The following is a 16,605-nucleotide window of genomic DNA, read 5'->3' on the forward strand; positions in this document are numbered from 1 at the left end:
ACTTCCCAATGTTTTATCTGAGCTAGTTTTGACTTCCTAACAAAGAAGAAACATCTTGAAGATGGAGCTAGGATACCACTAACCTAACTAGCTTGCACTCTTTTACACAAAGTTAGATTGAGGGGATTTCTTCACTCTCCAGCTAGAAGGTAAGACCCCCTAAGTGAAGGAGGCCATTCAATCTGTCTCTGAACTGAAGGCAGGGCACCTGCATTTGGCATGCGGCCTAGAAAGGTTTCCACACAGTAGTTATGCTGGTGTCCTCTCCCCTCAAAACTTACAAACTACATGGCAAATGACCAGTGAGGATGGCGAGCTGACCTGAACAAATATTTCTATGGGTGCCTCCAGTCCTCTGCACTTAGCCTCAAAGGCCCAATGAAGACAGATTTGCTGCTGCCTACAGGTGAGTCTCTGTTCTGGGTGTAGGGGGCCCCTACTCTTGGGCTCACCACCGATGGAGCAATCAGGAACAGATACACAGGAAAACTGTGAAAACACCACACAAATAAGTAAAATGCAGCCTGGAGACCATATGAAAACAGAGGTCAGGGTGTGCTGACAGATGATGGTTTCTAAGAACTGGGAACTGGTACTCTCATGCTCATTTTTCTACTTTTTTCATCTTGGAGATTAACTGTGTTTTTTGTTTTATTGTTTGGCTGGTACTTGCCTTGGTGTATAGGACACTGCTGAAATAAAGAAATGATATAATAATAGCTTAATATTTATTTTTGGCAGAAGATCCTATGTCAACAAAACCTATCTATATCTCCCTCCCCATTTTTTTTTTTAAGTTTTCCCTCTTATTTCCCCTAAAGGAAAATTAGTAAAGCACTCAAATCTATATGAGGTGAAAAATTCAGAGACAAAGAGGCAGGTTTTCCAAGTGACCCAAAGAACATTATTGAAACAATCCTATAATTGTTTATACAACTACATATAATTTTAGTAACACACACCAGGCCAAGCTTTGTAGGGCACCCCATTGTAGGGCAACATACAAAGTTCTTAAGAATACAAGAATGTATAGAATTCCATTAAATAACAAGGAAATATAGTATAGCAAATAACAAGTTGGGAAGCATTTTAGAAACCTAGAAAGGAGAGGTAGATGAGATCTCCATGGGGAATGACTGCAGAGGTTTTGAGGGTATTGGGGGACCTGGCTCACACTAAGAAAGTGAGGGATATTTGAGTGGAAAGACAGGAAGTCACCCAAGGTGAAGGGACTTGGAAGCAAAGGAACAGAAGTGGGGGTCATGTAATGCATGCTGGGTGGTAGTGAACAGGGCCAGAAAGCTGGGGGGGGGGGTGGTGTCTCTCTTGATGTCAGTGAGATGCCATGCTGGCTGCCCTTGGGAGAATACTGAACCAAAGACTCATGATTTCAATCAGGCTGAGTGTATCCAGTTAATTCCTAGAGATCTCTTCAAGGAGAAATACTCAAAAAGCAAAACAAACAAACAAAACCCCTTCCCACCCTGAAGACTCTGTTGAGGATATGACAACCCTACCTAAAATAGGATGTTATCAGCTCCTTGTAAACCTCTTCTGAGGCTAGGATAGCTATTTCAGCAGGCAGGTTACATAGCAATGGGTACTAATTTCCACTGAATGCCAAGAAATCAGAGTAGGGAGAGGTTGGTACACACAGTGGACTAAGACTTCCCGACTTGACCAAATCAAACAGCCTCACAAAATGAGAGGGGCGTGTCAGGTAAGCCAGGCCCTGCAGAGTCACAGCAAGGAAGCCAAAAATACCAAAAGGCCTTGGCTCCCATGCCCCACCCATCACTAATTCCCTTAAGTCCTTGGTATAGAATAAAAGACAGATTCCTGTTGCATGGCGATATGGTTACATTTATAGAAGCTCCCTTGTAGCCAGCAAAATGTGACCTTCATACTTTTCTTATCTTAATATCTAGGTAAACATTTGTTGTGCAAGCACACAAATAAAGGTTCTAAAGGTGAAATGTGGTGTGTCGGGTAACACCATGTAGCTCCAAACCCAGAGACCAGCTAGTTCTCTTGGCTCTTCAGCTCTTTCTCTCCCTCTCCCTCTCTCTCTCTCTCTCTCTCTCTCTCTCTCTCTCTGAAACCAAAATTAGCTTCATCAACATCAGCAGTGCTGGAGTGAATGCTGCCATTCTAAAATAGCCACTGAGAACTTTTGGAAACATAGGAGAGAAATATAGGGTACAGTAAGTTATAGACACTAAAAATCGCATTGGATTGTTTTGTAAATCACATATATGGGAAGTGAGCATTAATGAATTTTTTTACTCTACAATCTAAATAAAGAAAGTTTCCTTCTAGACCTCTGAATATTCCAGCTGGTGTATTTCAAACATCCTAGATGACTCCATTAGGGATAATTGCTTTCATTCTGAAAAATATTCTAGAAATTGTATATTAAAAAAAGTGTTTACCAAATAACTAGTACTTTTAAAAAAATATTTATTTTCCCTTTTGTTGCCCTTGTTTTTCATTGTTGTTCTAGTTATTATTGTTGTTGTTACTGATGTTGTCATTGTTGGATAGGACAGAGAGAAATCCAGAGGAGAGGAAGACAGAGAGGGGGAGAGAAAGATAGACACCTGCAGACCTGCTTCACCGCTTGTGAAGCAACACCCCCTACAGGTGGGGAGCCGGGGGCTCAAACCGGGATCCTTATGTGGTCCTTGCACTTTGTGCCATGTGAGCTTAACTCACTGTGCTACTACCTGACTCCCGTAACTAGTACTTTAACTCAAAATTTACTAACCTGCACTGTTCTTGTTTGTTTTTATTTTATTTTATTTATTTATTTATTTATTTATTTATTTATTTATTGTCATCACCAGGGCTTCACCACTCCAGGCTAACTTTTTCAGACAGAGGAAAAAATAGAAGAAGAAGAAGAAGGAGAAGAAGGAGAAGGAGGAGAAGGAGGAGGAGGAGGAGGAGGAGGAGGAGGAGGAGAAGGAGAAGGAGAAGGAGAAGGAGAAGGAGAAGGAGAAGGAGAAGGAGAAGGAGAAGGAGAAGGAGAAGGAGAAGGAGAAGGAGAAGGAGAAGGAGAAGGAGAAGAAGAAGAAGAAGAAGAAGAAGAAGAAGAAGAAGAAGAAGAAGAAGAAGAAGAAGAAGAAGAAGAAGAAGAAGAAAACAGATGATGGGCTGGGGAGTGACATGCCTGAGAGAATACACACATTACAGTGCTCAAGTGCTTGGGTCCAAGCCTCTAGTCTTCACTTTCAGAGAGACTGGGATGAGGGGAAATTTCAAAAGCAATGAAGTAGTATTGCAGTTGTCTCTTTTTCTCTCTTCCTCTCTATCTCCCCCTTCTCTCTCAATTACTCTCTATTTCTGAGAGGGGGGGAGAGAGAGAGAGAGAGAGAGAGAGAGCATGTATGTGTGTCATCATAGCATCTAAGCTCCCCCAGTGCAGTGGGACTGGCCTGAACCTGTGCATGGAAAGTAGGCATGCTCTCAGGTGGGCTATCTTGCTGGCCCTTGGGCAGTCTTATTATTTCTAGAATGTGCTATAACAAAAAGTCATGTGTCCTAGCAAGGAGGTGAAAGACAGCTACTAGATGGATTCTCTCAAATGTGGAATACAGAGAATCAGAAGATACACAAAATAAAACAAACAAACAACAACAACAAAATACAAAAGTTGTCTAACTTCAAGATGTTGAGAACTATAGTGGTGTGGTGTGGTTTGGATTGGTTTGGATTGGTTTGGTTTGGTTTGGTTTGGTTTGGTTTGGTTTAGGGGGAGGGCATGTACTTTGGTAGCGGGTGGAGTGTAGATCTTTTAATTTTACAATAGTGAGAACCACTATTAAATCACTAGTACAACTTTAAAAGAAAAAAGATATGTTCCCTTCCCCCATGTATTTGATAGCCCAGAACTGATTTTTCTTAATTTCATATTAAAGTTCCAAAGAATGGATTCTTGAACCTTCCACAAATTTTTCTGTTGTTTTCACATGGAATTCATAAGCAAAATGAAGCAGTGGGTTAGTGGTGTGTGTGTGTGTGTGTGTGTGTGTGTGTGTGTGTGTGTGTGCTTAAAGCCACTCTTTCCTGCAACTGTGTATGACGTATTTTTCCAGGACAATCTTTCTCAATATTCCAAAGTGCTTCAGCAACAGGAAGTTGTAAAGGTAGGAAGGAGGCCTGTAAATATTTGCTGTAATTACTCATTAGTAATAAGAATAGTTAGCAGTGGAGCCTGACTCACCCCTTTTGTGTTCTTGGCTCCCCCATCACCTTGTAACAGGAGCCTAAGTGTGTGCCAAGTGGATCTAACCTCCCTATGGACACCTTGGTTCTAGGTTTCACCACACTGACATGATGTGCTCTTTTCAATAGCTGAATTTCCAGATTAAAAAGTCATGGTGGGGGTCAGGTGGTAGCACACTGTGTTAAGCACATAGTACGAAGCACAAGGACCTGCGCAAAGATCCCAGTTCAAGTCCCCAGCTCCCCACCTACAGGGGGGTCACTTCATGAGCAGTGAAATAGGACAGCAAATGTCTCTCTCTCTCTCTCTTTCACTTTCTCTCTCTCCCTCTCTCTTCCTCTCATCTCTCAATTTCTCTCTGTCCTATCCAATAAAATGGAAAAAATAGTCACCAGGAGCAGTGGATTTGTAGTGCCAGCACTGAGCCCTGAAGGTAAATAATAATAATAATAAAAGTCAAGATAATGTGCTATGATAATGTGTCAAAATATGGAAGCAAGTTAAATAACCATCAGTGAATGATAAAGAAGTCATGAGATATCTCCACAATGGAACATTACTAGCAATTGGGGGGGGGAAATGGTATTGCATCATTTGGGACAAAATGGATGAAACTTGGGAGATGATTATGCTAAGTTAAATAAGAAATTAAAGATAACTATTGGGTGGTTCCATTTGTATTCATACTATAGACAACTGAAAAAAAATTAACCAAACTGTCTCTTAGACACATAGAAAACTATGGGTGGCTGGGTCCATGCTCCCAGAGGGATAGAGAATGGGAAAGCTGCCAGGGGAGGGGGTGGGATATGGAGATTGGGTGGTGGGAATTGTGTGGAGTTGTACCCCTCCTACCCTATGGTTTTGTTCATTTATCCTTTCTTAAATAAAAATAAATTAAAAAAAATAAAGTTAAATATATATTGATCTAAAAAAAAGAAAAAGAAAAAAAAGAAAACTATGGAAAGCTGTCAGGGGAGGGGACGGGATATGGAGATTGGGTGGTGGGAATTGTGTGGAGTTGTACCCCTCCTACCCTATGGATTTGTTAATTTATCCTTTCTTAAATAAAAAAATAAATTAACAAAAAGAAAAAAAAATAAAGTTAAATATATATTGATCTAAAAAAAAAAAGAAAGAAAGAAAAAATAGAAAACTATGGGTGGGAGCCAGGGAGATAGCATAATGGTTATGCAAAGAGACTTTCATTCCCAAATTCAATCCCCTGCACCACTATAAGCCAGAGCTGAGCAGTGCTCTGGTAAAAAATAATAATAATAATAATGATAATAATAATAATGAATAATAACAATAAAATAAAAGTAAAATAATGGTAGTCACTAGCAAGAAGAAGAAACACTGAACTTTAGTGGAATGTGGGAAGTTACACACACTACATATGGATACAAAACTATATCCCTGAAATCTTATAATTTTATAAATCAATGTTAGATCACTAATAAATTTAAAGTGGTTACAATATGTATTAATCAAGAAGAAAGTGCACATATTTTTTACAGTAGTAGAACAATAGCAAGCACGATCTGACTAGATTTAAATTACTATAAAAATAATCACACACTTTACTTATTTAAGAAAGAGAGATCACAGCACCAAAGTTTCCTGCAATGCAGTGGGGACCAGATTCAAATCTGACTCGTGTACATGGCAAAGCAAAACACTAGCCAAGTGAATGAGTTTTCTCACCCAATAAACATATACTTTAACGGTAGACTTGAAAAGATTTATAAAATACTCTGAACTGTCCTAGACTAAGCCGACGTGTCTGTCCGCTTAATCATAGTGAACCACTGATTCCTCATAGGCACAGGTCAAGAGCAGGGTATCTCAGACTGAAAACCACACCAAATACATCAATTTAGAGTTACAGAGTCAATTAATTAATTAATTAATTAATTTTGCCTCCAGGATTATTGTTGGGGCTTGGTGCCAGCATTAGAATCCACTGCTCCTGGCAGCCACCCCCCCTCTTTTTTTTTTCTAGTTTATTTGATAAGACAGAGAGACATTGATATGGGAGGGGGAGATAGAGAGAGAGAGAGAGAGAAAGACACTTTCAGACCTGCTTCACTGCTTGTGAAGCATCCCTGTTGCAGGTGGGGACTAAGGGCTTGAACCCAGATCCTTGTGTGGGTCACTAGTACTGGTACTATAAGCACTTAACTGGGTACACCACTGCCCCATCCCATTGATTAATTTCTTTAAAAGATCATAACAGGGCAGGGAGATAAGTCACCCAGTAGGGCGCACACTTTACCATGTGCAAGGACCTGTGTTAAGAGTCCCCAGTACCACATGGGAAAGCACCATGTGCATCACCAGGGGAAAATTCACAAAGACTGGAATAGTGCTATGGTGTCACTCTTAACTCTCTTTCCCTCTTTCTATCTGAAATTGAAAAGGAAAAAAGAATCCTCCAGGAGTGGTGTTGGAAACAGACAAGTGCAAAACCCCAGCAGGAAAAATAATAATAATAATATTAACAATGGCATTTCACAAGCACTTGCAAGTATCCATTTATGCATTTTATTACACAGCTTTCCCTACTGAAATCACTCAGCTCCTATGCTACACTGCCCTCGCAGATGCCATTGTTTATTAGAGGGGACCAGAGGGAGGGGAATGCCAGAAGACACTGAAGGAAGATGAGAAGAGAGCTCAAATTATCCACATCCGTGCTTTAGTAGAGCTGGGAAAATGTCAGATAATAAGTTTTATTTCATATATTTAAAAGATTTACTTATAAACAAGAAAGAGATAGCAGAACATCACTCTGGAGGAATCAAACTCAGGATGTCATACTTGCAAGTCCTGCACTCTATTGCTGCACCACCTTCCAGGCTGTAAAATTTATATTCTTTTTTTTATTTTTTAAAAATCTTTATTTATTGGATAGAGACATCCAGAAATCGAGAGGGAAGGGGGCGACAGAGAAGGTGAGAGACAGACAGACACCTGCAGCCCGGCTTCACCACTCGCCAAGCTTTCCCCATGCAGGTGGGGACCGGGGGCTCAAACCTGGGTCCTTGCACATTGTAACATGTGTGCTCAGCCAGGTGTGCCACCACTCAGCCCCCAAAATTTATATTCTAAGTGGCCTCATTTTCCTCATTGACAAGTAACCTCTCTGACATGTATCTCCACATGAGGAAGGAATTGCCTCTCAGAGTCATTATACTGCACTGAAGTAACTTATATCTTCAAAATTAAAGGATTTCCCCAAGTTAGAAGGGGGAAGATCTTGGGAAGATCCAGGTGGTTGTATGAATATAAGAAGCTGTTTTTGATGTACAAGTGCCTCCTCTAGTCAGCCAGACCAGTGGTCTGGCAGTATTCTGGTCCACTCTGCACCTGTTTCCTCATCTCCAGAGATGACAAAGGGCCCCACCACTCTACTTCATGCTTGGGGATCAGCCTGTGACTTTGAAAAGCAGGATCAATCAGAGAGCTGTCAACAAATCACACCCAAACTGTACTTTAAACCACAGGTGATGTGAGTGGTACGCTGTGACCAGACAGTAAGATGCAACTGCAAACATGGTTTGCTTCTTTCTCTGGTAGATGTGTCAGTACAATTATTCTTTACAGCAGTGGGAAAACTGGAGAAGCCCTTCTAGGTTCACAGGGGCCTGCAGGCTAAGAAATCTTGGGGCTTATCAGAGAAAGGGCTCTATAAAGATGCAATTTCTTATTGCACTGATCATAGCTAGTCTTTATTCCCCCATCCATTCCTTCCTTCCTGTGTTTGCAATTTCAAAAGATCAAACGAGTCAGAGGAAGTCTTGTGCATCTTGATTTGGAGATGGTGCTTCAGAAGCCACAGAGGAAGCACTTCTAACAGCGTCTTCTGCACAATGGAGTCTGAAGGTTAAAGTAATTATTGAAGTCCTGCCACCAGTTGAGGGTGGGAGGTGGAAAGCTTTGAACTTCATGGGGGCAGAACCACCTCCTATCAAAACTGAGAAAAACCCATGAAAAATAAGGGTTTTCAGGACTCCCAAGTCCATCCTGTGTCAACTCTTCAATCCCTGTCTATGTGAGGCTCACTGTAAGTGATGAGTCACAAGAGAAGTGTAATTACAACTATAAATATCACAACAAAGGTAGTTGTCATTTATAGAGTATTGCCATATGTTAGACGTGGTCTAAAACCTTTTATAGCTACATGAGGTAAGGAAAGGCTGTATGGCCTCACTGGATGGAGTACCGATTAGAGACACTTCACAAGGGCTCTTTTCCAATCCTAGCTCCACCTGTATTTCCATTTGACCTTTGGTCACTAACTTTTCTACACTCCATCTTTCCCATCCAAGAAATGGGGACAAAAAGTGGGCCTATCTCACAAATCTGTTAAAAGCACTTAAAGAGGGCCATGAAATAGCTCGCTTGGACAGTGCACTGATTTGTCATGTGTGTGGCCCAGGTCCTAACCCCAACCCCAGTGCACTGAAGGAAACTTTGGTGCTGTGGTCTCAGTCTCTCCTCTTTCTAAAACTAATAAAGAACATATTTTAAGTACTTAAAGAGCTAATCCGGGAGTCGGGCTGTAGCGCAGCGGGTTAAGTGCAGGTGGCGCAAAGCACAAGGACCGGCATAAGGATCCCGGTTCGAACCCCGGCTCCCCACCTGCAGGGGAATAGCTTCACAGGCGGTGAAGCAGGTCTGCAGGTGTCTATCTTTCTCTCCTCCTCTCTGTCTTCCCCTCCCTCTCTCCATTTCTCTCTGTCCTATCCAACAACGACAACAACAATAATAACTACAACAATGAAACAACAAGGGCAACAAAAGGGAATAAATAAAATAAATTAAAAAAAAAAGAGTTAATCCAGGTAAAAATCCTAGAACAATGCTGACACAATTAAAGCTAAGCCTGCTTCTTCCTACTGCATACAGGACTTAAATTAAGGCAAAACACATTCCTGACCCATAAAGGGACATTCCAATAATGGAGGGTGGGATACATTTGCATGACTTTTTGAAGAAGCATTAACACAACGGAAAAGTCCCCAGAACCAGCCCTGTGAAAAACACTCAGCTCCCGATCCTTAGTCCTTCCCTTACTGAGGTAGTCCAGCCAGTCACTGGTTTAAGTCTCACCACAGAAATAGCCAAAAGAGAGACAGAGATACTAGCAGTGAAATGGAGGAGCTGTTTGCTTCACTGAGATGTAAGAACCTCAGATGTAAGGCTGTCACAGAATCAGAAAACTAAGAGCAAGGACTTGGTATTTGCAGATTACAGAACCTTAAACAAGCTGTTGAATAGTCTCCTCTTGAAAAAAAAACATATAGATATGTACACACACACACACACACACACACACACACACACATATTGGGCTGTCTGAAAAGTCATGATATATTTTTGCATAGAAAAACAAAAAAGGGACCTGGGCGGTGGTGCAACAGGTTAAGCGCACATGGCGCAAAGCGCAAGGACCAGCATAAGGATCCTGGTTTGAGCCCTGGCTCCCCACTTACAGGGGGACCGCTTCACAAGCAGTGAAGTGGGTCTGCAGGTATACACAAGCAGTGAAGCGGGTCTGCAGATATCTATCTTTCTCTCCCCGTCTTCTCCTCCTCTCTCCATTTCTCTGTGTCCTATCCAACAACAACAACAACAGCAATAACAACAACAACAACAACAAAGATAAACGACAACAAAAGGGAAAAAAATAAATCAAAAAAATTTTTAAAACTGAAAAAAATATGTCATGACTTTTCCAATCATGCACATACCTATACACAAAATACCTTGCCCTCAATTTCAAAGACTCATAGATCTCACCCTGAACCTTACCCACAAAGGTCAGGGAAAGAAGCGCTCTGTCCCTTCCTGGGGCCACAGCTGCCAGGACAGCTACTCTCAGTGGAACCAGAACAGAACCTCTATGCCTAAGCACTTCTGGAGTCTTACTAGACATAATCCTTCAGGCTCTCATGCAAAACAAATGTGCAGACAACAGCAAACATTCAACTGTGGAGACCTCTCTGTTATAAAAGTAAAGGACAGGCACACTCCTGAATCCTGTTTTATCTACACTCTTATTACACCCAATATTCCCATCTGGCCTTCCTACAGAAACAGTCTCAATATTAGTAGCCAACCCCTGACCTTTGTATTTCTAGCAAAAAATAAAAGCCAACTATTTCACCCTATTCCAACTATTCCAGTGGAATAGTTGGCTTTTACACACAAAACCCTTAAAACATTTTAATGTGAGTTAATATATTTATTATTAGATAGAGACAGAGAGGAATTGAGAGGGGACGGGGAGATAGAGAGGGAGAAGGACAGAGACCTGCAGCCCTACTTCCCCACTCATGAAGCTTCCCCCTGCAGGCAGGGACCAGAGGCTTGAACCCATGTCCTTGTGAACTATAATGTGTGTGCACTTAACCAGGTGCAACACTGCCTGGTCGGGCACACACAAAACTTTTAAATAACTGTATGTCTATGTATATGTGACTATTTGCTTAAAATATCACTAAGAGACTTTTTATCTTAATATTTTATTTTATTTTATTTTATTTTATTTTATTTTATTTTATTTTATTTTATTTTATTTTTTGCCTCCAGGGTTATCGCTGGGACTTGTTGCCTGCTCTACAAATCCACTGCTCCTGGAGGCCATTTTTTCCATTGTTGTTGTTGTTGAATAGGACAGAGAGAAATGGAGAGAGGAGGGGAAGACAGAGAGGGAGAGAGAGAAACACCTGCAGATCTGTTTTACTGCTCGTGAACCAATTCCCCTACAGGTAGGGAGGTGGAGGCTGGAACAGGGATCCTTATGCCGATCCTTAAGCTTGACACCATGTGCACTTAAGCTGCTGCACTACCACCTGGCCCCCAGTCTTACTGGCAGGTATAGGGTGGTGGTGGTGGGGTTTGGAATGGTCGACAGTATAGTATTTAACACACAGGCACAGCCTCTCATTTCTCCTTGATTGTAACACTAGAATTTTATAGTATACCCTTTCCCTTCTCCTTTTTTTTCCAGAGCACTTATCAGCTCTGGCTGACGGTGGTGTGGGGGGTTGAACCTGAGACTTCAGGAGCCTCAGACACGAGAATCTCGTTGAATAACCATTATGCTATCTACCACCTCCCTTAACTTAATCTTTAAAAGACTTGATCCCAGCAGGTAAACTGCCCCACTACATGTATTTTTAGTTAAGATTCCTTATGTGTCTGTCCCACCATCCAGTCAAACTAGATAAGCTGGGAGGTGGAGACCACCGCCTCTATTTCTCAGTCTCCTCTTTAGTTCACTCAGAGTAAGGATAGTGTTCCTTACACATTTGCTTTTATTGGTATATGCCATAGTTTACACCATGAGAACAGACAGTATGATAATGGGGAAGACGAGGGAAAGGTCAGTGGGGCCTGTGAGCAAATGCTGCTAGCTTTCAAGTATTCCAATGTGCGCCATCAACCCATGTGCCACTGCCTGGTCTCTGCTTTGAAATAGTGGCAAAAAGCCTGTTTTATGAACTATATAAATGATGGTCAGCACTAAAAGCAAAAGAGAAGAACAGCTGAGCTAAAATGCAAATAAAAACTCACGTTGGTATATGGGACAAAACTGAAGAAAGGTTTTTGTTATTATTATTTTTTTAATCTTTATTCATTGGGTAGAGACAGCCAAAGTCAAATGGAAGGGGAAATGGGGGGGGGGACACACCTGCAGCCCTGCATCACCACTTGCAAAGCTTTCCCCTTGCAGGTGGGGACCAGAGGCTCGAACCTGGGTCCTTGCACACTGTAACATGTGCTCTCAACTAGGTGCGCCACCACCCAGTCCTTGAAGGAAGCTTTTACAGAGAAAATCCTATGAATTTTCTGAGAAATGTAAATCCTAGCTCTCAAGATAAATAATGATGAGGAAATATTAGATGTACTGTGACTAAGATCCTGCACCACTAAGAAATAATCTACTGGATATGCCTGTGAATATTTTATACAATAAACTGCTAGACAGTAGGGGGTCACCCTGGACCCATGAGGAGGGAGGTTGGGAGAAGGACTAAATTATAGCATAAGCAGGCATCGAGCCCCAGAAATAATCCTAGAGGCAATAAAAAAAAAAAAAGAAAAGAAAAAAAATTATAATCTAAGCAAAATTCAGCAGGTTTAGTCTTTTGAGTTTTTGCTTCCAGTGAAAACACCAGCTCACTTAGCATAGGAAGCTACATGGAGGCTGACGGGGAGTTTCATAAAACGACCTGCTCCACTGGAAAACAGTCTTTACATTGGTTCTGTTTAATGAGGTAGACATAAAAGTAAACTTTTTTTCTTCATAAAATAAAAGGAATGCACCAAAACAGTCTATTCATTCTTCCCAAACTTCATAAACACTAAAAGTGGCACCAGGTTTGCTTCCTTTTTTGCAAAAAGTAAACAGAATCACTCATGCTATAGTCTGAAGTCTTTTATAATTATCTAGAAAAGCAAATCTCCTTTATATAAGGTTCAGTGGTCTGGAAGTGGTATGGGGAGTGTACCTTAATCTGGAAATCATCTTCACTGTACAGAGACATGTCAAGACCAGGAGTGCTCTTTTGTCAAAAGTAGGAAAATAAATGCTTAAGTTAAAGTAACAAACCGGAGTTTCGGTTCTTATAGGAACAAGCTTTCCTTGTGACTTAGTAAGTAGTTTAATTTCTCTGGGTTTCAGTTTCCTCACTAAGAAATTAAAATTGACTCAATAATTTTCAACATTCCTAATAAAATAACTCTAAACTCTCCATCAACAACACTGAGAAAAACCTGATAGTTACAACATTCTTTTGAACTTAATGAAAGCAAGAGAGTTAGATTTTAAGTGCCTAAACCTGTAATTTCACATCAATTCTTTATCATTTCGACATTTTAATAATGCAATAAAGTAATATCACTTATTAAGGGAAAATTTCTAGAAATTCACTTGAGACCATCTGTCTCACAATATTTTTCCCCACGGAAATTAAGAAAAAGAGTTTTGATTTTACTTTTAACAGAACCAATCGAGCCAAATGACTGGCAAGGCAGAGGAGATAAGTCTGAAAATTGTTGTCCTCAATGTCTAGTTCTTCTTGAGCCACTGGCCCTGCACTAAGTAATATAAGCTCCTTCTGAAAGATGCTCTGAGCTGGGTTTGATATACAAACTAGACTTTTTGATTCTTTCTTACATTTATCTGGACAAGTCGTCAATTCCCATTTACCTAAGGCCATCAAGAATTTTCTCTCCCAGGAAAGGTACTCACAATCTTCATTATCAGATAGTGACTCAAACACTTTCTAATGCTCCAGAGAACTGGAAGAGTTGATTAATGAGCCTCTCACCCCTTCAGTTGTGATAGAAGCATGGAAAGTAAGTAAAGTATGGTATGTCCACCAAGCTTCAACTTCTGACCATCTGCCACCGTAAAGGCAACTTCCACTAAAAAAGCACACCCTGGCTGCTGCCTCAGTGAATTTTGAGAGCAAACTATTATTAAACTTTTATATCTCCATGACAAGTATGCATGTTTGAGAACAAAATAATCGTGCCCATTTCTTGAAAGGCTATTGTTAGAACAGGGTCTTGAATTGGGGGTGGAGGAGGAGGTTTCTCCCTGTTGAATCAAAAGAAACAACTCTGAGTGACCTCCTTGCAGACATCACACTGCACTCTGGGAAAACTAAGGACAGTCACTTACATAACACACCCACCGTCAATGTATTGATTCACACATACAACAGGGGAGGAAAAAATAAGTAGGTCTCAAAAACAATGAGCCCAACAGGTCTTCATGGGACTCTGGATGAGAGACAGTCTGTCTGCCCTGTCCGGCAGCAGTACAAAAATCAAGACAAGTGGCAGAGGGCAACACTCTGTGCACTGAGTCCCTGCACCTGCAAACCCACAGTGGCTCTTCAAGTGGCAGCTCTTCACCCCTGGCCCAGCCTGGCGTGTCGAGATGAAAATTTCCCCGGCTCGTAAGCTTTTTGAGACGATTAATATAGAAATATAGAAATATAGCACAAGATCCAGCGCTGAGCCTCCTGGAGAAACTGACACTTCACAAATCTGTCAAGATCACTATCACCTCCCACCTCTGCGATTTCCAAATTCCCTGGTAAGTATCGCAGTTGTAGAAGATACAAGTTCTTTCACCGACTCCAGAGCCCCGAGCGCAGAGGCGCTGACTCCAGCTTTGGGTTTTGGTGGTGGAGTCGTTCTGAATGGCATCATGATGCAGGATATATACATTTAAACAAAATGCCTCAGTCTCAAAGTTTTCCCTGCCCACAGAAAACAGTCCTGGGGAGCACCCACTGCAGTGTCTGGGTCCCGGAGAAGCCCAAGCCAGGGCCCGCCCTGGGCGCCTCCGCGACGCTGTAGGGGCAGCCGGGTTCCAGCGGTTGCCCCGGGGCAACCCGCAGCGGAGGTCTGGGCTTCGCTCCCGCATATCCCAACCCGCGCCCGAGTGGGAGCCGGCGCGTTCGACCAGGGGATTCGCGGCTTCCGGCTGCAGCCCGAAGTGGAAGTGGGAAGTAGAGCAAAGCAGCGAGGCTCCCAGCTCCCCGACCGACCCCCGACCCAGCGCCAGCGCCCCTCCTTGCTGGAACACGACCCCCAGGCCCCGCCACGAGCTCAGCTCGGATCCCCGCAGCCCCGAGGGAGACGCGGGACACCAGACGCTGCCGGAAGGGAGAGGCCAGACTCCGAGTGGTCGGGGGGAGGGGGGCAGCGAGGGGAGGGGGACAGCGAGCGCTCCCGCGGCCTCTCACCCAGAGCTGCTGCCCTTCTCTGTCCTCCCCGCAGAGACGCCTGGACCTGCCCGGAGAGCCCCCCCCCCCCGCATCCGCACTCCAAGACGCCGGCCAGCGCTACCCACTCTGCCACCGAGCCAAGAGCCAGAGCTAGGCGCGCCCCACTCTGGGCCGGGGCTGGAGAGCAGGTGCGGGGCCCCGGCGGCGCCCTGACCCCCCGCCCGCGTGGCTCCGCCTCCCGCCCTCGGCCAGTTCTCAGCGCCGCCGAGGCCGGAAAGCAGAGAGCCGCTTGAGAAAGTCAAAAGCTGCCATAAGCCGAGGCAACCCAGGAAACCTTCATCGCGCTGGCCGGGGGGCTTGCAGAGGTGCCCCCCCCCGGCTGCGCTCGCCCCCGGCCACCCGCCTCGGGTTACCGCACAGTCCGAGCGCGCAGAAGCACCTGTCTCCCGCCCCGCCCCGCACAGCGGCCGTGGCCCCGCGCTCACCTCTTCTTCTCCTTGTCGGCCGTCATGGTCGCGACGGCGCTGGGAGAGCGGCACCAGGCGGCCGGGGGCGGGGGGGGGGGGGATCTGCCTCGAGGCTCTCGCCGTCTCCCGGCGGCCGGGAGCCGGGCAGGTCCCGGGTGCGAGCAGGTCCGGAGCGCCCCGCGCGGCCAGGTGCTTGTCTGCGCGGCCGGCTAGGTGCGGGGCCGGGGGGTGGAGACAGGTGACGGGAAGGCAGTGCACGGGGAGGCGGGGCGGGACAGGGGAGGAGGCTGTGAGGTGCTGGCTGCCTGGGCGCTTCTCTCGGCTTTGCGGAGGCGGCGCGGGGCGGCCGGCGCTGAGAGGGCCGTACAGTCTCAGGACACTGCCGAGGATTGTAGGGCCTCAGGGAGCTGGCGGGAGCGGACTGCGTGCGGGCCGCTCTGCTCCGGACTGCGCTGCCCGCGCGGCAGCCCGCCCACTTTAAGAACTCCGCCGGCCGGGGGGGTGGGGGGAGGAGGGAAGAAGGGCGCGGGGGGCGCGGGCTCCCGGGGGCGGTGCTGCTCCGGCCCCGCCCCTCCCCGCCCCGCGGGGCAGCCCACTGCGCCCTGGCCAATGGGGACGCGGACGCGCCCCGCCCCGCCCCGAACTCGCCCCCCGGAGAGCTGCCCGGGTGCGGAGCCAGGTGCGCGCCGGCGCCGCCCAGATTCAATTTCTCTCCGCAAGCGCGTTCTGCGCTGGTAGACAGCGCCGGGGTGGGCCGGAGGGCAGCCAGAGTCCCCCACTTGCAGGGACCCTCGCCGCGGCCCCTCTGGGGACGATGCTAAGCGCAGTGGCCGCACCTGCACTCTGGGGACCACCTGGCGCTGCCACTTGTAGGAACCCACTCACCTGCCTCTGGCACCCGGGAGAAACTGGAGCGACACTGAGCGGGGCAGCGCCTGCTTGTCCTCCCCGCGTGGGCTTGGCTGTGCCCGGCCGGCCTGGCTTGCACCGACCCACTTAGAGGATCCTCGCCCTGCCTTTCGGACCTGACCACCAACGCGCAGGTCGCAGACGGTTCAGAATTTGACAAGGCAGCGTGGTCACGAGATAAGAGTTGACAGTGGAACAAATAGTAGGATCCGAGGTCAACTCTATGAACCTGGTGCGACTG

At 45.2% G+C, this 16,605-nt stretch overlaps 1 protein-coding gene across 1 annotated transcript in view; it reads right to left on the reverse strand.

Annotated features, from left to right (window-relative positions):
• EPAS1 (endothelial PAS domain protein 1) overlaps window positions 1–15,903 on the reverse strand; it is a 103,482-nt gene extending 87,579 nt beyond the window's left edge. The window contains exon 1 of the mRNA XM_060187536.1: window positions 15,474–15,903. Within this exon, the coding sequence (XP_060043519.1) occupies window positions 15,474–15,499 (26 nt within the window). The 5' untranslated portion in view covers window positions 15,500–15,903. The remainder of the gene's footprint in view (window positions 1–15,473) is intronic.
• Window positions 15,904–16,605: the final 702 nt, after the last annotated feature.

This window comes from Erinaceus europaeus, chromosome 3 (assembly GCF_950295315.1).
Source record: "Erinaceus europaeus chromosome 3, mEriEur2.1, whole genome shotgun sequence".
Classification (NCBI taxonomy): Eukaryota; Metazoa; Chordata; class Mammalia; order Eulipotyphla; family Erinaceidae; genus Erinaceus; species Erinaceus europaeus.